The 22,576-nt window shown below is 44.5% G+C and overlaps 1 protein-coding gene across 2 annotated transcripts in view; it reads left to right on the plus strand.

Moving 5' to 3' along the window:
- The window catches only part of ATF6 (activating transcription factor 6), a 202,492-nt gene that overhangs the window by 125,524 nt on the left and 54,392 nt on the right, over nucleotides 1–22,576 (plus strand). For both annotated transcript variants that reach the window (XM_030205966.1, XM_030205964.1), the window contains exons 12-13: nucleotides 12,030–12,129; nucleotides 14,249–14,313. In XM_030205966.1, coding sequence (XP_030061826.1) covers nucleotides 12,030–12,129; nucleotides 14,249–14,313 — 165 coding nt within the window. The remainder of the gene's footprint in view (nucleotides 1–12,029; nucleotides 12,130–14,248; nucleotides 14,314–22,576) is intronic.

A 22,576-nucleotide genomic window follows, 5' to 3' on the forward strand; every position in this document is an offset into this window, starting at 1 on the left:
CTCCAAGCTGAAGAGCCCTAACCTTCTCAGCCTTTCCTCATAGGGAAGTCATTCCATTCCCTTTATCATTTTCGTCGTCGTCCTCTGCACCTTCTCTAATTCCTTTATATCTTTTTTGAGATGCGGCGACCAGAATTGCTTGTGATTGGCTACCTGAGAATCAGTTTTTTTGTTTGTTTTATGTTGGGCTTTATATACCACCTTGACTGTAATCTGAACAAGCGAGACTTACAATCAAATTAAAATAGAACTTAAGAAAAGAATTGAATCAAACAGGAAAGTATAAATAAAATTGAGAGAGAGAGAATAAAGAGCAATCAATGTAGAAATAGGAGAAAGTGTAGACTACTGAGCCAGTGAGGATCCAGCATTACCCAAATGTTCCCAAATGCACAATGAAATAGGCAAGTCTTCAAAGGTGTGGTTACTGTCAGCCATGCTCTTCATTTTAAATGTGCTTGGTTCCAGCATATGCTTTTGATTACATGGAGAAGCCTTGAGCTTGGTGGTAGCAGTAAGCACTGCCGCCGCCTTCTTCTTTTATTTTTTTTAATCCTGTATCAAGTGTTTTTGATAGGAGCTTGGCTATATGATATACTCAGAAATGGAACAATTTTGTTTTGCACAGCAATTTTTGCAAGCTGATACAAAACTTTACCTTGATACATGTATGTAGCCAAGCTGCCAAAACACTAGTGCAGCATTATTTTAAGTGCTTGGTATAATAATTATTTGAACTCGCAAGTTTTGGATATTTTGAATTCTCGTTTTAAAGATGATTTTTTCATTTACAAGGTCACAATGAAAATGGGATATTTTGAGTTTGATGACGTCAGTTTTCAGTTAACTATTCAATTGAATTACAATTGACGTGATTTATTGAAGCAGTTTTTCAAATGAAAATAAAATATGATTAGAAATAAGTGAGAACTGGTAAGCTGAATCATATTGTACACTCTGATAAATTTGATACCTCATTTTCCCAAAAAAACTTTCTCTGAATTTTATCAATTTTTTTCCCAATTTAGCCAAAAATGTATTTCTATTTAATCATTTTTCATATTTAATTTATTTGATAATTTGGGAATTAAATAATTATTTTTTGATGGTATACTTTGTTGTGTAGCAATTTACTTAAGACATTTGTATTTTCAAAAATTGTACAGTAGAAGTCCAAAAATAAGGATGCTGGAAATCCTGACCACCTGAGAATCTGCATCTCCAAAAAATTGTGGTTTCTGTTCTGCCCGAGAATCCAGACTGCACATTCTTCTCTCTCTTCCCCCCCCCCACCCCCCACAACCACACACACACATGGTCCAGCGTCATTGCCGGCCCTGCCTGCTTGCTGTCAATCCTCTCACCTGCTCTGATGTCTTCAGTGCTGCAACAGCAGTGGGTAAAGCTGGTGCTGCGGCATTGAAGACTTCAGAACAGGTGAGAGTGAGACAGAGGCACGGGCAGGGCCGGATGTGGGGAGAAGACGCTAGACTGTGTGAGGAGGGAGAAGGTGAGAGAAGAAAATGGAATGCGTAGTCATGGGGGGGGGGGGTGGAGCTTGGGAGCATTAGACCCTTCTTTGGAAACTGGAGCCACTGGAAAGGGAAAAGAGACACATGCATGGGGAGGAGAGACGCTGGAATGGGAAGATAGATGCTGCTTGGGTAGGAGAGACAACAAAATCAACAAAATTTGCTCTTTAACTTAAATTTGAATTTTAAAAGTACTTCCTGAGAATCCAGAATATCCAAAAATCTGGACTGACCTAATCCACGAGCAATCTGGATTTTTGGATTTGGCCTTGGCTTTAGCTCTTTTGTCACACCGCCTTACTGCAGGACAAATGCCCTCCCTCTGGAAACAAATAATGCCCTCCCATCCTCAAAAAAATAGCTCTGTGATCTGTCTTTTCCTTCTAATTATTGTCCAGTTTCTAACGTCTATTTCCTCTCTCAGCTTTCTGGAAAGATGTGCTACTCTTAGCTGCTGAACTTTGCTGAAAAGACTGGCGCATTACACCCTTTTCAATCAGGCCTCCGTTAGAGTATTGAGATGGTTCTTCAGTTCTCCTCTTTCTGATTGTGCTTTCTCTGTTTCCCTGGGATCTAAGGTTTCTTATGTTTATCCTCTTTGGTGTGGGGCTCCCCTAGTTTCTGTTCTTTCTCTTGTTGTTCAATCTGTTCATTAGCCCTCTTGCTGCCCTAGTACAGTCATTTAACATCAAATGTCATATTTATACTGATCCAAAAGAAACTTTGGGTAATAGCATGCACCCTCCCCAACGCTGTATAATATTATAAACTTTCAATACACTTTTTCACACACATATGGGGAGTATCATAATGTTAATGTGGGCCCTTTCAGCATGTTATGGAACCTCTTATGGGCCATCTAATTTCAAGCCCTCAACCTCCAGATCTCAGTGTGTTTGTTTTAATCATGCTGTGAACTCCAATCATGTCCTGGTTAACTTCCCACAATCTAAAACTTAACCCTGACAAGACTACCACATGTTGGATTTCCAGGACCCAATATCAATCCCTATGCTTTTCAACCTTCCTATTACTCCTGTTCCTTCCTTTTGTTATTTGGGAGTTTGGATGGACTCCAGTCTAACTTTCACTTGACAAATTTCCAGTGTGGTCAAATCAGTCTTCACTGTTATTCGGATGTTATGTTCCCTCCGTGATTTCTTTGATTTTGATTCTCTTCACACGCTTATACATGCTTTACTTCTATCCAGGCTCGATTATTGTAATACCATTTATGTTGGACTTCCTTTGTCTGAAATCAAACGTTAAACTGTTCAGAACTGTGCAGCCTGCTTCCTTTGTAAGTCCAGAAAATCCGACCATGTCACCCCTTTGTCATCTCATTTGCACTGGCTCCTAGTCTGTTTTCATCTTCCTTTAAAGACTCTGGTCCTAGTGCACACAGCGCTTCATTTAGGTGTCCCAGGTTATCAGGTTATCTTTCCTTCCTGACCTTACCTTACACCATCATGGGCCCTTCAGTCTCTCAACGCCAACCGTCTGACCCTTCCTGGTCCTTGTCAGGCCCATCTGGCATCCACCCTAGAGAATGACATGGGGACAAGTTTGTCCCCATCTCCGCAGGTTCTGTCTCTATCTCTGCCCTACCACACAGGCCCTGTGTCAGTCCCTACCCCATCCACATAGGCCCTTTCTCAGTCCCTACCCCATCCACTCAGGCTCTGTCTTCATCTCCATCCTGTCCACGCAGATTCTGTCCCCGCCCCATCCCTGTGGGCTCTGTCCTCTTCTGCAGAAGCCTCAAACACATGATTTTCTATTTAAATCTTTTTTATTAAAGTATAAAAAGGGACAATATGCTTTGCAACTGTTTATAAATCATAAATAGAAAACAATAATAACGAGCAGCTATAATAACCACCTCACCCCCCACCACTGCCCTCTACCCTTCTAACCCCACAAATAGCTGATTTCTACTACCCTAAGGAATCCTAATCCTCCGTGTTAAAATGTCCAGGGGTGCAAAATACAACCCGTTCTGTATACCCTAGTGGGGGAGAAATATGTTCTATGAAGCACTGCTATGATTTTTTTAATCTGTGGGTGAATAAGTCATCAACAATCTCAGGATTCAGTCTAGCTCTCCTGTCTTCCACAGTCCTTCCAGCAATAGAAAATGTCTTCTAAGATGTGCTGGACAGGATCCCTCACGCAAATTTTGCTAGTTGTGGCCAGCATGTTTGCTTGTTTTTTTTTCCCAAAAAATCAAAATATCATCTGCATCACTCAAACATAAACAGTCCAGTTCATTAACAGGCTTCAAAGTAGAAAATGACACAGGGACAAAGATTAGGCCTGTCTCCACGGGCCCTGGCCCCGTCCCCGCGATTACCGCGGGTCTCCACCCCCATATCATTCTCTAGTCCACCTGACACTCTCTTTTACTTCACTTCCCCAGAATTCCTGCACATATCTGTTCTGAGCCTTCTTTTCCCAGATTCAGATCCCTCCTAAAAACTCACTTCAGTGCTTTAGTGTTCCAATCAGATTCTGATGCGTCTCAACTGGTGGGTTATATATTTGATTTATATATATATAATATATACCTTTTTTAGAGTTGGGTTTATTCTGTGTGAATGCTTGCCTTATCTTTTCTGGGGTTTTTTTTGTAGAGTTCCTTTTCATTTTTATTTGTGTTTTTTAGATTGTAAACTGCTTAGCTCCTCAAGTTTTGAATACATGGTATAGCAAGTTTTTAATAAACATAAACATTAAAAGAATACTTAAGAAAATTGATAACACTAGAATATTTTTAAAAGACTTTTTGGTTATTTATATCTCTATATATAAAAGGCACCACCAACGTTCTAAATGAAGCCTCCAGCCGGAAGTGTGAAGGGGGAGAGATATCCAGTTTCCCCATGAGTGTCTGCCCCACCCTCGCTCTCTCTGTAACACAAACATTGAAAACACAGCAAAGCATGAAATCAAATCGCTCTCTCTGTAACAGTGAAGGACTCGGGGGGGAGGGGAGAGAGGGCAGAAGCCCTCACTATCTCTGTAACACAAACACAGCAGAGCAGGAAACTTAACACTGAAGGACTCGACTCCGAGGGGGAGGGGGGAGGGGACAGATAGCACAGGGGAAGGGAGAGAGGGCAGGGACACACACACTCCCACCTGCACACAGAAGAAAACTTTGCTAGCCCCCGTTTCATTTGCATCAGAAACAGGGCTTTTTTACTAGTTTATTCATAAAACATGGGACAAAGAAATCTATATGAACTTGCCACCGATTCCTTCATAGTTCAGGTTACTGTGGTGCATTATTTGTGATATTTAGTACTTAATAGTTTGCAATGCCGGGAGCATAGGAGCTTAAAATAATGCTATAGTAATACTTATTCTCCGAGGACAAGCAGGCTGATTGTTCTCACATGTGGGTCAACATCCGCGTCGGCCCAGGAAACAGCAAATTTTTCACCAGCAAAATTAAAAAGTTTTGCAAGAGCCTTCTGGTGCGCGAACCGCGCGGACGACTTCCTGCCTGTCACGTGAGTGTGCCTCCTCAGTTTTCTTTTCTCCACGTTGAGGTGCGGTAGAGTTTTTCTGTGCTCCTCTCAGGCCCAGGAAAGAGTCTTTGTGAGTTTTTTTGGCTTTTCACTTTATTTTACTTTTATTTCAATTCTACAGTTTAAAAAAAAAAGTTCCTGTAGTTTCTTTTGCTTTTGTCCCCTTTTAAAGTTTCCTTTGTTTTCGACGCGGTCGGGTTATTCCTTTCTTTTCTGTGCCCTTTTTTTTTTCTTAACAGGCACAATAGCGTCTTGATTTCGCTGAAGCCATTTTTCCTTCCATTTCATCGAAGAAATCCAGCGGCTTCAAACGTTGTACTCTGTGCAACCGGACCATCTCAGGTACCGATACCTATGCCTGGTGTATCCAGTGCCTTGGGCCCGACCATAGCCCAGCCGCTTGTAGTCTGTGTCTTCATATAAAGAAACGGACCTAAGCGTCTCAAGAAGCCCAACGAGAAAAGCTTTTTGAGGCTCGGTCCCGTCCTTTGACATCAGTACCGAGGTTAGCGCTGAGAGGATCGCTCCCCCTTTATACAAGAGGTGCCGATACCTGCTCCCGAGCCTGTACAGAGTCTGACACCGCCTGTTCCACCGACCCCGCAGCCTTCTCCGATGGTGGCTCTCGACGAGCGCATCTGGGCCTTGTTTCCAGAACTTCTGGAGGGACAGCTTAGTCAGCTTCAGTGTCGGGGGTGTTTGCGCCTTCTGTACCATCTGCTGCAGCGGTGTCTGGCCCTTCTCCTGCGGTGAGGTCTCGGCATCGATGTTGGCTGCCACCCAGGTCGACTCCCCTTCGACATTGGTGGAGGGAGCTTCACCGCAGTCAGATCGGGCTTCGGCCTCTCAACATCACCATAGAGGATATCGTTCTTCGGCGACGAAAATTCAGTGTCTAAGTACCTTGACACAGGCTTTATCTGACACTGAGCAGGAACGTTCGTCGGAGTCAGAGGAAGATCCCAGGTACTTTTCTTCGATGAGTCCTTTGGGATTCCCTCTGATCCTTCCCCTCCGCCAGAAGGGAAACTATCTTCACCGGAGAGTCTGTCTTTTTCCTCTGTTGTCCGGGAAATGGCTACGGCTATTTCCTTCTCTGTGGAGGTTGAGGATGAGCCCAGGGCTGAGATGCTCGAGGTCCTGGATTATTCTCCACCTAAAGAGGCTGTAACAGTTCCTTTGCATAAGGTACTGAAGGGAGTCCTTATGCGAAGCTGGTCGACCCCTCTGCCCCTGTGATCCTGAAGAAAGTTGAATCCCAGTGTCGGATCCACGGTGAACCTGGATTGATGAGGTCCCAGTTACCACACAATTCCATGGTGGTGGACTCCGCCCTCAAGAGAGCCAGGAGTACTAGAGACTATGCCTCGGCGCCCCCAGGCAGAGAAGCTAGAACTCTTAATTCTTTTGGGAGGCCCATTCTGCTCCCTAGCAAAAACAAGGGACGGACTTTTGAGTGGCTCCAGTTAAGCATAGCCTCAATAAAAGTGTCCGTACCAGACGACTTGCCGGTTGGAGGGAGGTTGATATTTTTTCACCAAAGGTGGCCTCTTATAACCTCCGACCGATGGGTTCCTCAAATAGTCCAGTTAGGATACACCCTCAATCTGGAATCTAAACTTCCAAATTGCCCACCAGGCGCTCATTCATATAGTTCCCAGCACAAATAGGTACTTACAGAGGAACTCTCTGCCCTTCTAAAGGCTCAAGCGGTCAAACCCATTCCACCAGAGGAAAAAGGGCTGGGATTCTATTCCAGGTACTTCTTTGTGCAGAAAAAGACGGGGGATGCGTCCCATCCTAGACCTAAGAGGCCTGAACAAATTTCTGGTTCGAGAAAAGATCAGTATGATTTCCCTGGGCACCCTTCTTCCCATGATTCAGGAGAACGATTGGCTATGCTCTCTGGACTTAAAGGATGCTTACACAGATATGTCTACTTCCAGCTCACAGGAAGTATCTTCGATTTTGGCTGGGAACTCAGCACTTTCAGTACCGTGTACTGCCTTTTGGTCTGACGTCTGCGCCCAGAGTGTTTACAAAGTGTCTGGCGGTAGTAGCAGCGTCGCTACGCAGACTGGGAGTGCATGTGTTCCCTTATCTCGATGATTGGCTGGTGAAGAGCACCTCGGAGGCAGGCGCTCTACAGTCCATGCGAACGACTGTTCAGGTTCTAGAGCTACTGGGTTTCATGATCAATTACTCTAAGTTCCATCTCACCCCAGTACAGAAGTTGGAATTCATTGGGGCTCACAGAAAGACAGCTCGAGCTTATCTTCCCGACGCAAGGACAGACAACCTCCTGTCCCTGGTGTCCATGGTTCAAGCGTCTCAACAGATTACGGCTCGGCAGATGTTGAGACTTCTGGGGCACCTGGCCTGCACAGTTCATGTAACTCCCATGGCATGTCTACATATGAGATCAGCTCAATGGACCCCAGCTTCCCAGTGGTATCAAGCTGCAGGGGACTTTCCGAATTCTCTTCAGTGGTGGATGATTCGACCCAATTTGACCTTGGGACGTCCAATCCAAATTCCTCAGCCACAAAAAGTGCTGATGATGGATGCATCCCTCCTGGGGTGGGGAGCTCATGTAGATGGGCTTCACACTCAAGGAGCTTGGTCCTTTCAGGAAAAAGATCTTCAGATCAACCTACTAGAACTGCGAGTGATCTGGAACGCTGTAAAGGCTTTCAGAGAGTGACTGTCCAACCAAATCATTTTTCAAACAGACAGGTTGCTATGTATTACACCAACAAGCAGGGGGACACCGGATCTCACCCTCTGTGTCAGGAAGCCATCCAGATGTGACTTTGGGTGCACCATCATGGCGTGTTTCTGCAAGCCACTAATCTGGCAGGCATAAACAGTCTGACAGACTGAGCAGGATAATGCAACCTCGCGAGTGGTCACTGAACATGGGAGTAGCCCGCAAGATCTTCGGTGGAACGTTTTGCCACTCAGATCAATCACAAGGTCCCTCAGTTCTGTTCCAGGCTTCAGGCCCACGACAGACTAGCATCAGATGCCTTTCTCCTGCATTGGGGGACAGGCCTTCTGTATGCGTATCCTCCCATACCTCTAGTAGGGAAGACTTTGCTGAAACTCAAGCAAGACTGTGGAACCATGATTCTGATTGCGCCCTCTTGGCCCCGTCAGGTTTGGTTCCCTCTTCTTCTGGAGTTGTCCTCTGAAAAACCGTGGAGATTGGACTGTTTTATGACCCTCATCACCCAGAACGAGGCGTCGTTTCTACATCCCAACCTCCAGTCTCTGGCTCTCACGGCATGGATGTTGAGAGCTTAGAAATTGCCTCTTTAGGTCTTTCATAGGGTGTCTCCCGAGTCTTGCTTGCTTCCAGGAAAGATTCCAGAAAAAAGAGTTATTCTTTTAAATGGAGGAGGTTTGCCATCTGGTGTGACAGCAAAGCCCTAGATCCTTTTTCTTGTCCTACAGGGACCCTGCTTCAATACCTTCTACACTTATCAGAGTCTGGTCTTAAGACTAACTGAGTAAGAGTTCATCTTAGTGCAATCAGTGCTTATCATCGCTGTGTAGAGGGTAAGCCTATCTCTGGACAGCCTTTAGTTGTTCGATTCATGAGAGGTTTGCTTCTGTCAAACCTCCACCAGTGTCATGGGATCTCAACGTCGTTTTCACCCAGCTGATGAAAGCTCCTTTTGAGCCACTGAATTCTTGCCATCTGAAGTACTTGACCTGGAAGGTCATTTTCTGGGTGGCTGTTACTTCAGCTCGTAGGGTCAATGAGCTTCAGGCCTTGATAGTGCATGCACCTTATACTAAGTTTCATCACAACAGAGTAGTCCTCCACACTCACCCTAAGTTCCTGCCAAAGATGGTGTCGGAGTTCCATCTGAACCAGTCAATTGTCTTGCCAACATTTTTTCCCGTCCTCATACCCGCCCTGGCAAAAGCAGTTTGCATACCTTGGACTGCAAGAGGGCATTGGCCTTTTACGTGGAGCAGACAAAGCCCTTCAGACAGTCCGCCCAGTTGTTTGTTTCTTTCGACCCCAACAGGAGGGGAGTCGCCGTCGGAAAACGCACAATATCCAATTGGCTAGCAGATTGCATTTCCTTCACTTACGCCCAAGCTGGGCTGACCCTGGAGGGCCAAGTCACGGCTCATAATGTAAGAGCCATGGCTGCGTCAGTGGCTCACTTAAAGTCAGCCTCCATTGAAGAGATTTGCGAGGCTGCAACGTGGTCATCAGTCCACACATCCACATCTCACTACTGCCTTCAGCAGGATACCCGATGCCACAGTCGGTTTGGGCAGTTGGTACTGCAGAATCTGTTTTGGGTTTAGAATACAACTCCACTCCCCTAGACCCAATTTTGTTCTGTTCCAGGCTGCATTCCATTAGTTGTTTATGGTTTCAGGTCAATCTGTTATGTCCTCGCCATTGCGAGGCCCAATTGGCCAATGTTCATTGTTTTGAGTGAGCCTGGGTGCTAGGGATACCCCACATGTGAGAACAAGCAGCCTGCTTGTCCTCGGAGAAAGCGAAGATACTTACCTGTAGCAGGTATTCTACTACTACTACTACTATTTAACATTTGTAAAGTGCTACCAGGGTTGCGCAGCGCTGTACAATTAACAAAGAAGGACAGTCCCTGCTCAAAGGAGCTTACAATCTAAAGGACAAAAAGTGCAGTCAATCAAGATTGAGGCAGTAGATTTCCTGGATAGAGGTACAATGGTTAGGTGCCAAAAGCGACATTGAAGAGGTGGGCTTTGAGCAAGGATTTGAAGATGGGTAGGGAGGGGGCTTGGCGTATGGGCTCAGGGAGTTTATTCCAAGCATAGGGTGAGGCGAGGCAGAAAGGGCGGAGTCTGGAGTTGGTGGTGGTGGAGAAGGGTACTGACAGGAGGGATTTGTTCTGTGAGCGGAGGTTACGGGTAGGAGTGTAAGGGGAGATGAGGGTAGAGAGATAGTGAGGGGCTGCAGATAAGAGTGCATTTGTAGGTTAGTAGGAGAAGCTTGAACTGTATGCAGTACCTGATCGGAAGCCAGTGAAGTGACTTAAGGAGAGGGGTGATATGAGCATATCGGTCTAGGCGGAAGATAAGATGCGCGGCAGAGTTCTTAACGGATTGAAGGGGGGATAGATGGTTAAGTGGGAGGCCAGTGAGAGGAGTAGGTTGCAGTAGTCAAGGCGAGAGGTAATGAGAGAGTGGATGACAGTTCAGATGGTGTGCTCAGAGAGGAAAGGGCGAATTTTGCTGATGTTATAGAGAAAGAAGCGACAGGTGTTGGCTGTCTGCTGGATATGGGCAGAGAAGGAGAGGGAGGAGTCGAAGATAACTCCGAGGTTACGGGCAGATGAGACGGGGAGGATGAGGGTGTTATCGACTGAAATAGAGAGTGGAGGGAGAGAAGTGGATTTGGGTGGAAAGACAATGAGCTCAGTCTTGGCCATGTTCAGTTTCAGGTGGCGGTTGGACATCCAGGCAGCAATGTGGGATAAGCAGGCCGATATTTTGGCCTGGGTTTCCGCAGTGATGTCTGGTGTGGAGAGATAAAGCTGGGTGTCGTCAGCATAAAGATGATATTGGAAACCATGAGATGAGATCAGCGATTCCAGGGAAGAGGTGTAGATTGAAAAAAGAAGGGGTCCAAGGACAGATCCCTGAGGAACTCCAACAGAGAGTGGGATGGGGGTGGAGGAAGATCCATGAGAATGTACTCTGAAGGTACAGTGCTTGTTCTCTTGTGCTTGACTGCTTAAATATTTTAAATTTAAATGCTTTACTTTTTGTCTATTAGATTGTAAGCTCTTTGAGCAGGGACTGTCTTTCTTCTGTGTTTGTACAGCGCTGCGTACACTTTGTAGCGCTCTAGAAATGTTAAATAGTAGTAGTAGTACAGTGGGAGAGATAAGAGGAGAACCAGGAGAGGACAGAGCCCTGGAACCCAAATGAGGATAGTGTAGCAAGAAGTAAATTATGATTGACAGTGTCAAAAACGGTGAATAGGTCGAGGAGGATGAGGATGGAGTAGTGACCTTTGGATTTGGCAGGGAACAGGTCATTACAGACTTTAGTGAGTGCCGTTTCTGTCGAGTGTAGAGGCCGAAAACCGTATTGAAGCGGATCGAGGATGGCATGAGAGGAGAGAAAATCAAGGCAGCGGCTGTGAACTGCGCGTTCATGTATCTTGGAGAGGAAGGGTAGGAGGGAGATGGAGCGGTAGTTGGAAGAGCAGGTAGGGTCTAGTGATGGGTTTTTTTAGGAGTGGTGTGACTACAGCATGCTTGAAGGAGTCAGGGACAGTTGCAGTGGAGAGAGAGAGGTTGAGGATATGACAGATGGTGGGGGGGGGGGGGGGGGGGGGGGGTTGACAGTAGGAGAGATGATGTTTAGTAAGTTAGTGGGGATGGGATCAGAGGAACAGGTGGTGCATTTCGAGGAGGAAAGAAGGTGGGCGGTTTCCTCCGTGGTGATATCAGTAAATATCTCTGAGGACAGCAGGCTGATTGTTCTCACAAACCCGCCCACCTCCCCTTTGGAGTTATTGGTTGTTTGTTTATATGCTTTTTTATTAAACTGAGGAGGCATGCTCACGCGACTGGCGGGAAGTTGTCCGCGCATGTGCAGTTTGCGCACCAGAAGGCTCTGGCAAAACTTTTTAATTTTGCTGGTGAAAACTTTGCCGTTTCCTGGGCTGAAGCAGACGTCGACCCACATGTGAGAACAATCAGCCTGCTGTCCTCGGAGAATACCTGCTACAGGTAAGTATCTTCGCTTTTACAGAGAGTTGGATATAGTGACCATTTTAACAGAGTGCGATTTTAATGCAGAAGTCAGACTGCCTTTATTTGTAAGCCATTCAATAGGCTGAATGAGGTTAGGTTTCAGGGCGAAAGAGATAAATAAGTATACAGCTTCTTTTTTGGGTAACTGCTCCTCGGTTCTGATCTGTGTGTCATCTTTATTACAGACTGACCCATGAGTTGCGAGGTTGGGTTCATAGGCATGAGGTGGAAAGGACAAAGTCCAGGCGAATGTCCAACAGTCAGCAGAAAACCAGGCTGATACAGGTATGATTATAGTATTCATCCATCTTGTTTTCCCATTATTATGTCTCACTTTAATTATCCTATAGAGAGATGACAAAAAATATGTATATATATTTGTATCTGTCTGTCTCTTATCTCTGAAGAGCAAGGAGAGAGGGGCATTGTGATGAAGTGGCAAAGGAGACAGCATTTGAAGGGAAGCATGGAGGTTGTGGCTTGAGGTATGGCAAGAACTTGACCCAGCAAGAGCTGGGAAGGAGAAGTCATATAGGGTGAGAGGGAAGTAGAACAACATTCTACTGAGGGAGACTAGAAAGGTAGATGAGATAATGGAAGGAAAAGAGGGATTGATGAAAGATGTATGGTGAGTGGGAAAATGTAGATCAAGAGGTGGGAAAGTGCAAAGGAGGGTATGCTGAAATAGGTGTGAGGAGGGAAAAATAGAAATTCTAGGCATTACAAACAGTGGAGGGGTGGGGGAGGCTTAGAGAAACAGGTTCTAGTTAGAGACGGGAGGATAGGAAGTGGGGAAAAAATAAAAATATGTCTGAAAACATAATAGAAATTGAAAAAGAAATTACTCTGAACATAACAGCACATCATAAAAATCAAATAGGTCTTGGTGGTGGCAGCACCTGGTCCCCCAGCAGTGGAATCTCTTCATTGGCCCAAGCAACAACAGGCATCAGTTTGTAGGCAACCTGCTGCCTATGCTTTTTCAATCTTTGTATGTTCCTATAATGTAATAAACTCACTTGCACATAGCACCAAGGTTTGGTTCCTGTCCTGGGCCTAAAAGGCTAAAGGAATAGTTTTATCATTCTAAACAAGTAAAGGTGCAACCAGAAAATACAAGGCAAACCAAAGAATATCTAGAAATAGACTTCCAAGAAAATGAACTTAGGGCCCAATGCCCAAAAGTTACTGGGCTTTGCAGGCTTTTTAACGTCCATGGCTGTGGACAATGAGAATCCTATGCAAATGTATTTAAATGAGCATATCAATATTTAAATGTGCATTCCATGGGATATACAGCAGTTAACGAGCAATTCACAAAAAGCAGCCCTTAAATGAGGAAATTTTTACATTTGGTCAGAAGTTGTCGGTAGTGCTGCCAGGGTTACTTTTTCTGTACAGGAGGCACTGGAAAGCGGTGCGGAGAGGCGGATGATGCTGAGGGTGGCTGACACCCCAGTGTATCCAAGGATGCAACAGGCAGGGTACCCCTATTTTGTGCAGGGCAGGCCCCAAGGCAGGAAGGTGGGAGATATTGCTCCTGCCCTCCTGCCTCCATCTTTTATCAGGTACGAGGGGGGGTCGGGAGGAGGGAAGGGGTCGCTGTACCACCAGGGCCATTGTTGTTTTGGGGGGCTTGGGAAGGGGGGCATCTGGGGGGGGGGGGCTCGTGGTCACTAGACCACCATGGCCTTTCTTGCCTTGGGGCGGGAAGGGGATCGGGGTCCACTGGGACCACCAGCAATTTTTGGGGGGGGGGGGGCACCGGGAGCTGTCGAATGCATTTGACTTCTCAGCGACACAGGGCTAGCCCAAGCATGGGCAGAGCAGCCACACTTAGCAACTGACTGCTCTGCGCATGCCCTGGAAGCCTTCCCTACTGAGCAGCATGGTAAAAGTCCGTGCAGCTCATTTGCATACAATTTCTTTAGTGCATCACCCTCTGTTTCCACCTTGGTAATTGCCGGGGTGAAAATAGTGGGCGGTCCATTCCAGGGTCTTTAGTTCATCGGCCCCATACTATATATTACAGCCCATGTTATTACTGTGTTGTTCCCCAACAGGATTTTGAAGGATAATGCTAGGCAGTGGTGTAAGCATGGAGTTATGAAATATTGCTGCTTACAACTTTGTGGTAAATCACTTAAACTCTTTATATTCAGTCTTATATTGAAAGCTCTTTGTACCACATGGAAGTATTGGGTTTTGTGGTGATGGAGATTCCAAGTGAAAATGTATTCATTGTCACTTCTGACCCCCTCATTACTGTGTTATATAGTACTAGAAATATCTGTGTAGTACTAGAAATATCTGTGAACACAGCATAAACTGGTTAATCTTCAATAGAAATGAGGGTTGATTCTGTTTCCTACTTTATAATGTGGTCTTTCTCTCCTTTTTGTAGAGGTTTCAAAGAAAGAATGAAGATTCTCGGCTTATGACTGTACAATATGCAGACACCAGCACAAAGTAAGCCACTTTTAGCTTGCTTTCATGTCTGTTTGTATTGAATGTAAGCATACTTCATGTATTGTGACTACACTCACCTCAGCTTTTCAACTTTTGGTATAACTTCTTTGATAGTAAGCTGTAGCAGTAAGTCAAGCTTGTGAATCTGCATGACTTTTTGCAGCAAACAACCAAATCATATGACTCCATGGAACCACTATACATTTATTTTAAACTATTTCCTAGTGAAAGTAACCTTTACAGAGAACATTTTTTTCAAAGGGTCTTCCTGTTAGGACGTATGAAAAACATTGATATTGTTCAGTTAAACTGTGCTGACTCGATTTAAAGAGAAAAGTTGAAAAGAGCCCTACTGGCAAACTGATTGTAGTGTGCCTTGTCAAAGAATCATTAGTGGACATTGCCCTAGAAGCACAGATGCTCTCAGTCCTGAAGAGGTACTCAGCTGAGGGGAAGAAAACATCACTGATAAGAATTTTATCAATAAACCCATAAATTCTCTTCTGTCCTATAAGTACATAAGTAATGCCATACTGGGAAAAGACCAAGGGGCCATCGAGCCCAGCATCCTGTCCACGACAGCAGCCAATCCAGGCCAAGGGCACCTGGAAAGCTTCCCAAACGTACAAACATTCTATACATGATATTCCTGGAATTTTGGATTTTTCCAAGTCCGTTTAGTAGCGGTTTATGGACTTGTCCTTTAGGAAACCGTCCAACCCCTTTTTAAACTCTGCTAAGCTAACTGCCTTCACCACTTTCTCCGGCAACAAATTCCAGAGTTTAATTACACGTTGGGTGAAGAAAAATTTTCTCCGATTTGTTTTAAATTTACTACACTGTAGTTTCATCGCATGCCCCCTAGTCCTAGTATTTTTGGAAAGCGTGAACAGACACTTCACATCCACCTGTTCCACTCCACTCATTATTTTATATACCTCTATCATGTCTCCCCTCAGCCGTCTCCAAGCTGCATAGCCCTAGCCTCCTTAGTCTTTCTTCATAGGGAAGTCGTCCCATCTCCGCTATCATTTTAGTCGCCCTTCGCTGCACCTTTTCCAATTCTACTATATCTTTCTTGAGATGCGGCGACCAGAATTGAACACAATACTCAAGGTGCGGTCGCACCATGGAGCGATACAACGGCATTATAACATCCTCACACCTGTTTTCCACACCTTTCCTAATAATACCCAACATTCTATTCGCTTTCCTAGCCGCAGCAGCACACTGAGCAGAAGGTTTCAGTGTGTTATCGACGACGACACCCAGATCCCTTTCTTGGTCCGTAACTCCTAATGTGGAACCTTGCATGACGTAGCTATAATTCGGGTTCTTTTTTCCCACATGCATCACCTTGCACTTGCTCACATTAAATATCATCTGCCATTTAGCCGCCCAGTCTCCCAGTCTCGTAAGGTCCTCTTGTAATTTTTCACAATCCTGTCGCGATTTAACGACTTTGAATAACTGTGTCATCAGCAAATTTAATTACCTCGCTAGTTACTCCCATCTCTAAATCATTTATAAATATATTAAAAAGCAGCGGTCCTAGCACGGACCCCTGAGGAACCCCACTAACTACCCTTCTCCATTGTGAATACTGCCCATTTAACCCCACTCTGTTTCCTATCCTTCAACCAGTTTTTAATCCACAATAGGACATTTCCTCCTATCCCATGACCCTCCAATTTCCTCTGTAGCCTTTCATGAGGTACCTTGTCAAACGCCTTTTGAAAATCCAGATACACAATATCAACCGACTCCCCTTTGTCCACTCCCCTTTGTCAGTGGTCAGTAGTAGTCAGCACTAAAAAATATATTAGTGAAAGGAAGTGAAACTAGGAAATCAAGTACGCTAGCGTTTAACTATAGAAAAGGTGATTACGACAAAATGAGAAAAATGGTGAAAAAAAGACTGAAAGGAGCAGCTCGCAGAGTAAAAAACTTGCATCAGGCGTGGATGCTGTTTAAAAACACCATCCTGGAGGTTCAGGACAAATATATTCCACGTATTAGAAAAAAGGGAAAAAAGACTAAACGTCAGCCGGCGTGGCTAAACAGTAAGATAAAGGAAATCATTAGAGCCAAAAAACAATCCTTCAGAAAGTGGAGAAGAGAACCAACTGAAAGTAACAGGATAGATCATAAGGAATGCCAAGCCAAATGCAAAGCGGAGATAAGGAGGGCAAAAAAGGACTTTGAGAAGAAATTAGCGTTGGAAGCAAAAATACATAGTAAAAATTTTTTTAGATACATTAAAAGCAGGAAACCGGCCAAAGAGTCGGTTGGGCCGCTGGACGAAAATGGTGTTAAAGGGGCGATCAAGGAGGACAAAGCCGTAGCGGAGAAATTAAATGAATTCTTTGCTTCGGTCTTCACCGAGGAGGATTTGGGGGGGACACCGGTGCCGGAAAGAATATTTGAAGCGGGGGAGTCGGAGAAACTAAACAATTCTCTGTAACCTTGGAGGATGTAATGGGTCAGTTCAGCAAGCTGAAGAGTAGTAAATCACCGGGACCTGATGGTATTCATCCCAGAGTATTAATAGAACTAAAAAATGAACTTGCGGAGCTACTGTTAGAAATATGCAATCTGTCCCTAAAATCGAGTGTAGTACCGGAAGACTGGAGGGTAGCCAATGTTACTCCGATTTTTAAGAAGGGTTCCAGAGGAGATCCGGGAAATTATAGACCGGTGAGTCTGACGTCGGTGCCGGGCAAGATGGTGGAGGCTATTATTAAGAATAAAATTGCAGAGCATATACAAAAACATGGACTGATGAGACAAAGTCAGCACGGATTTAGTGAAGGGAAGTCTTGCCTCACCAATCTAATGCATTTTTTTGAGGGGGTAAGCAAACATGTGGACAATGGGGAGCCGGTTGATATTGTATATCTGGATTTTCAGAAGGCGTTTGACAAAGTGCCGCACGAAAGACTCCTGAAGAAATTGCAGAGTTATGGAATCGGAGGTAGGGTATTATTATGGATTAAGAACTGGTTGAAAGATAGGAAGCAGAGAGTAGGATTGCGTGGCCAGTATTCTCAGTGGAGGAGGGTAGTTAGTGGGGTCCCGCAGGGGTCTGTGCTGGGTCCGTTGCTTTTTAATGTATTTATAAATGACCTAGAGATGGGAATAACTAGTGAGGTAATTAAATTCGCCGATGACACAAAATTATTCAGGGTCGTCAAGTCGCAGGAGGAATGTGAACGATTACAGGAGGACCTTGCGAGACTGGGAGAATGGGCGTGCAAGTGGCAGATGAAGTTCAATGTTGACAAGTGCAAAGTGATGCATGTGGGTAAGAGGAACCCGAATTATAGCTACGTCTTGCAAGGTTCCGCGTTAGGAGTTACGGATCAAGAAAGGGATCTGGGTGTCGTCGTCGATGATACGCTGAAACCTTCTGCTCAGTGTGCTGCTGCGGCTAGGAAAGCGAATAGAATGTTGGGTGTTATTAGGAAGGGTATGGAGTCCAGGTGTGCGGATGTTATAATGCCGTTGTATCGCTCCATGGTGCGACCGCACCTGGAGTATTGTGTTCAGTACTGGTCTCCGTATCTCAAAAAAGATATAGTAGAATTGGAAAAGGTACAGCGAAGGGCGACGAAAATGATAGTGGGGATGGGACGACTTTCCTATGAAGAGAGGCTGAGAAGGCTAGGGCTTTTCAGCTTGGAGAAGAGACGGCTGAGGGGAGATATGATAGAAGTGTATAAAATAATGAGTGGAATGGATCGGGTGGATGTGAAGCGACTGTTCACGCTATCCAAAAATACTAGGACTAGAGGGCATGAGTTGAAGCTACAGTGTGGTAAATTTAAAACGAATCGGAGAAAATTTTTCTTCACCCAACGTGTAATTAGACTCTGGAATTCGTTGCCGGAGAACGTGGTACGGGCGGTTAGCTTGACTGAGTTTAAAAAGGGGTTAGATAGATTCCTAAAGGACAAGTCCATAGACCGCTATTAAATGGACTTGGAAAAATTCTGCATTTTTAGGTATAACTTGTCTGGAATGTTTTTACGTTTGGGGAGCGTGCCAGGTGCCCTTGACCTGGATTGGCCACTGTCGGTGACAGGATGCTGGGCTAGATGGACCTTTGGTCTTTCCCAGTATGGCACTACTTATGTACTTATGTACTTAATCAGTCATTTAGAGATTTTGCGAACCATCTATTTCAGAAAGAAAAGAAACACAATAGCGTTTCATCTCAGTCTGTGGATTACACCACCTATATAGACAGACTGTTAACTCAGTAGTAAAATGGGATATTTTCTAGCAGATATTCATGACTATAACACTAGAAAGTAAGTGGGTAAGTCTTGAGAGGAAAAGCAAATTAGTGGCTGTGATGTAATTGGATACTCTGGGAGAAATGCTGATATAGAGACTTAAGTTGATCACCACATTTGGGCATGGACAAGGTTATTATTTTTCAGTGTGCTACAAAATTGGCTTCAGATAAATTGTGTGTGTGTGTGTGTGCGTGTTTATCCTACCTATGGATTACCATGGAGAGACAGTGGTTAGGCAATTTGAAGGGGGTTAGACACATGGTCGTTGTTTTAATCCAGTGGACTGTAATCATGTACGAGAATGTGAAAAATGGTTATGATTGAAGCAGAGGATATTTTTTTTAAAGTGCAAGGAACCACCAAGCAACTTAATGTGGTTCAAAATGACCTTAATATTTGTGTGCCAACCAATCATAGAGCTCCAGCTGTCAGCATTAAGCTGTTGGAATGCCCTATACTATTTTAAAAACACTCCTTCCATTTAAGAGAGTGATTATCCACAGGTACAGAACGAAATGGGCCTTTTATTTTAAACGTTTGCATTAAAAAAAACAAAAACAAAATAACACTTAAAGGTGAACGTGGTTAATTTTTGGTACAATCTTAAAACTGGTCACCACTCATCCTTAGATAGGTCTTTCTGTGGAGGTGCTATTCCCTGAAGGAAGGTTGATCCGACGACATAAATAACACATTGTGTAAGATGTCTGGTTACATAGTTGGAATTCATCTGGGGATACAGTACATGTAGGCATTAATGAAATCCAGAAGAGTATAAATTTTAATAACACAGTTGCCGAGTGTGATGCCTTACGCTCTCCCTTGGCAGGTTTTGTAGCTGTTAGTGTATAGAATGTCTTTTGTTACTGGTGTCTGAGGATTATTGGCAGCAATCTGTTTCTGCTTTGCAGTGAACTTTGGCCTCTTTTGTGCTTTTACTTTAGATGTTTGTGTGGGGATGGTCATTCTACAGTCACTCACACTGTTGCAGTGGTCTTGCTTATTTGGTATGTTCTTCTGCTGTCAATCACAAAGACAAAGGGTCAGATGTTCATTATCTATTCAATATGTGTGTTTGTACTTTTAGAAGCCAAAATATGAGAACATAACTTTTCAAAAAGCACAATTTTTGTGAATGGATTCCTTTCACACTCATTGTTAGAGACTTTCAAAATATGTGTAAGCTTTATAAAATAATAAAAAAAAAATACTAAACTAAATTAAGAGCTTGCCCTGAGTTGTCAGAGATGCCTGCTTTTCACTTAAGCTTTCAGTATTTTTTTAACTTCATAAATCCACTTTTCCCATAGACTGAAAGCATGGTAAAATAATCAAGAACAGAATATTATACAGTAGTCCCACCCTATATAGGTCCTGGGTATCCCGAAATCTGAAAGACTGAGCTCCCCATTCCTGGCAAAAAGTTCCTGTTGCCACATCAGAGAAGATACACTGACTCCTGTGGCAAAATATTTAATTTTTCCAAAACCAATTCCAAGCCCAACATGCTGCCTTCAATGTGCTCTGAGATGCCCTCCTAATTTTGACATAGAGCAACAGAGAAAATGCTGGTAAGTAGGGGAAAACTAGCCGCCTCTGTAGCTAGATTTATACACTCTGAAGTGTTTTCAACTGCTCCTGGACATGCCACAACTAGCATATAACTGGAGGTCTGGCACTCCCAAACCCTCATCAACCAATGGCCATTTCAATGCTGATAAACTAATGTTAGGCTTCTGCCCTCTCCACAGAAACTTTATTACGATCCTTTTCCATTTACCAATATGTGCATAAGAAATCACCATGGGAAAATCTCATATAATCATTTTGGTAAAATTTACCAATAAGATGAACCCTTCCTATCTAGTGACCATCCAGCTTATTTTCGAAAGAGAAAAACGCCCAAATTCCGACCTAAATCGGGAGATGGACGTCTTTCTCTTGTGGGTGCCCAAATCGGTATAATCGAAAGCCGATTTTGGGCGTTTCCAACTGCACTCCGTCGCGGGAACGCATAAAGTTGACGGGGGCGTGTTGGAGGCATGGTGAAGGCGGGACTGGGGCGTGGTTATCGACTGAGGAGAGATGGGCGCGCTCGGCTGATAATCGAAAAAATAAAGGCGTTTTTAGCCAGAATTTAGGACACTTTTTCTGGACCCTGTTTTTTCACGAACAGGTCCCAAAAAAATGCCCTAAATGACGAGATGACCAACGGAGGGAATCGGGGATGACCTCCCCTGACTCCTCCCCCAGTGGTCACTAACCCCTTTTTTTTCCAGCCTCTATGCCAGCCTCAAATAACATCCCTAGCTCCATGACAGCAGCATGCAGGTCCCCCAAGCAAATTTAGTTTAGTTGGTGCTGCCCGGACCCATGCAGAGAGCAAAAATCGGAAGGAAAAAAAAATATGCAAGTGCAGTTGGGGACGTCCAAATTAAAAATTAGTAAAAAGGAGATTTGAACCAGCCACCTTCTGATTCCCAGGCTAGTGCTCTAAGCACTGCACCACATGAATCAGTTGTTTAGATGTCCTTCCCTTTCCATTAAGTCCCTCCAAGTTTCTGTCAGCCAATCACAGCTGGTTTAGCTGACATCGTGTCAGCTAAACAGCTGTGATTGGCTGACAGAAACTTGGAGGGACTTAATGGAAAGGGAAGGACGTCTAATCAACTGACTCTGTGGTGCAGTGCTTAGAGCACTGGCCTGGGAATCAGAAGGTGGCTGGTTTGACTCTCCCTTTTACTATTTTTTAATTTGGACATCCCCAACTGCACTTGCATGTTTTTTTTTTTTTTTCTTCCGATTTTTGCTCTCTGCATGGGTCCGGGTAGCACCAACTAAACAATTTGCTCGGGGGACCTGCATACTGCTGTCATGGAGCTTGGAATGATATTTGAGGCTGGCATAGAGGCATCTCAGGGTGCCAGTACACTACCAATGCTGGCCCCTCCCACGACCAAATGCCTTGGATTTGTTCGTTTTTGAGCTAGGGCGCTTTGGTTTCGATTATCGCTGAAAAACGAAAACGCCTAGCTCAAAAAACGCCCAAATCCTATGCATTTGCCCGGCACAAACTGTATTTTTTCGAAACTAAAGATAAACGTCCATCTTTTTCGAAAATACGATTCAGCCCGCCCCTTCACGGACCCGTTCTCGGAGATGGACGTTTTTACAAATGGGCGTTCGCGTTCGATTATGCCCCTCCATATGTTCTGTATCTTCAGCAGAGGGCCCACAGTGAGAATTTATATAACTCCTATAACTGCTTTGGCAGCCATAGTTTTCTGTATGTGCACTGACAGCTACTAGCTCTTCCTCCTGAGACTCCACGCTTTAAGTAGCCACCTCCACCCAAGTGCCCGTGACAAACCTGAATTGATCTGTTGGATCTGTAACTTCCAGTTCAAACTCGGCTTAAGCTCAACTTTCAATTCTGCCAGCATTCTGTACATTTTTACTGCTATTAGAGAGGCAGACCATTGAGGCAGCATCAATTTGATTAGCTGATTCAGACTCCGAGTTTGATGTGTTTGGGGGCCTGCTTAAGAAGGCCATGTGCCCCTTCTGTAGCATCCTTCCTGCTTGTGGAAAAAGCTTTTAAAGTTGCCTCCTTTCTTTTTAGTGGACATAGTTGCTGCAGTAAAGTTTGTGGAGCAACACCACACCCTCAGTGGCCAAGTGGCAGAGGTAAATTTACAGTATGCTGTCTCTTACCTGAGCTTCGTGTTCAGTCGGCTGTCTTGAGGATGACTTGCCATTTTCTAATCCTTGAGTTTATGTAGTACATTTTGTAGGCTCTCTGCTTTGAAAGTACTCTATTATGGTACTATTTGGGAGGAGGAGGGAAAGGATTTGCACATTTATGCTTTTGGGGTGAACTCTGCTGATGTGCTGTTTTCACAAGGCGTACATAATGAGAGGGTTCTAGGAGCAGCTAGTTAAAATCAGCCTTTTCTTTGTCT

This window comes from Microcaecilia unicolor, chromosome 6 (assembly GCF_901765095.1).
Source record: "Microcaecilia unicolor chromosome 6, aMicUni1.1, whole genome shotgun sequence".
NCBI lineage: Eukaryota > Metazoa > Chordata > Amphibia > Gymnophiona > Siphonopidae > Microcaecilia > Microcaecilia unicolor.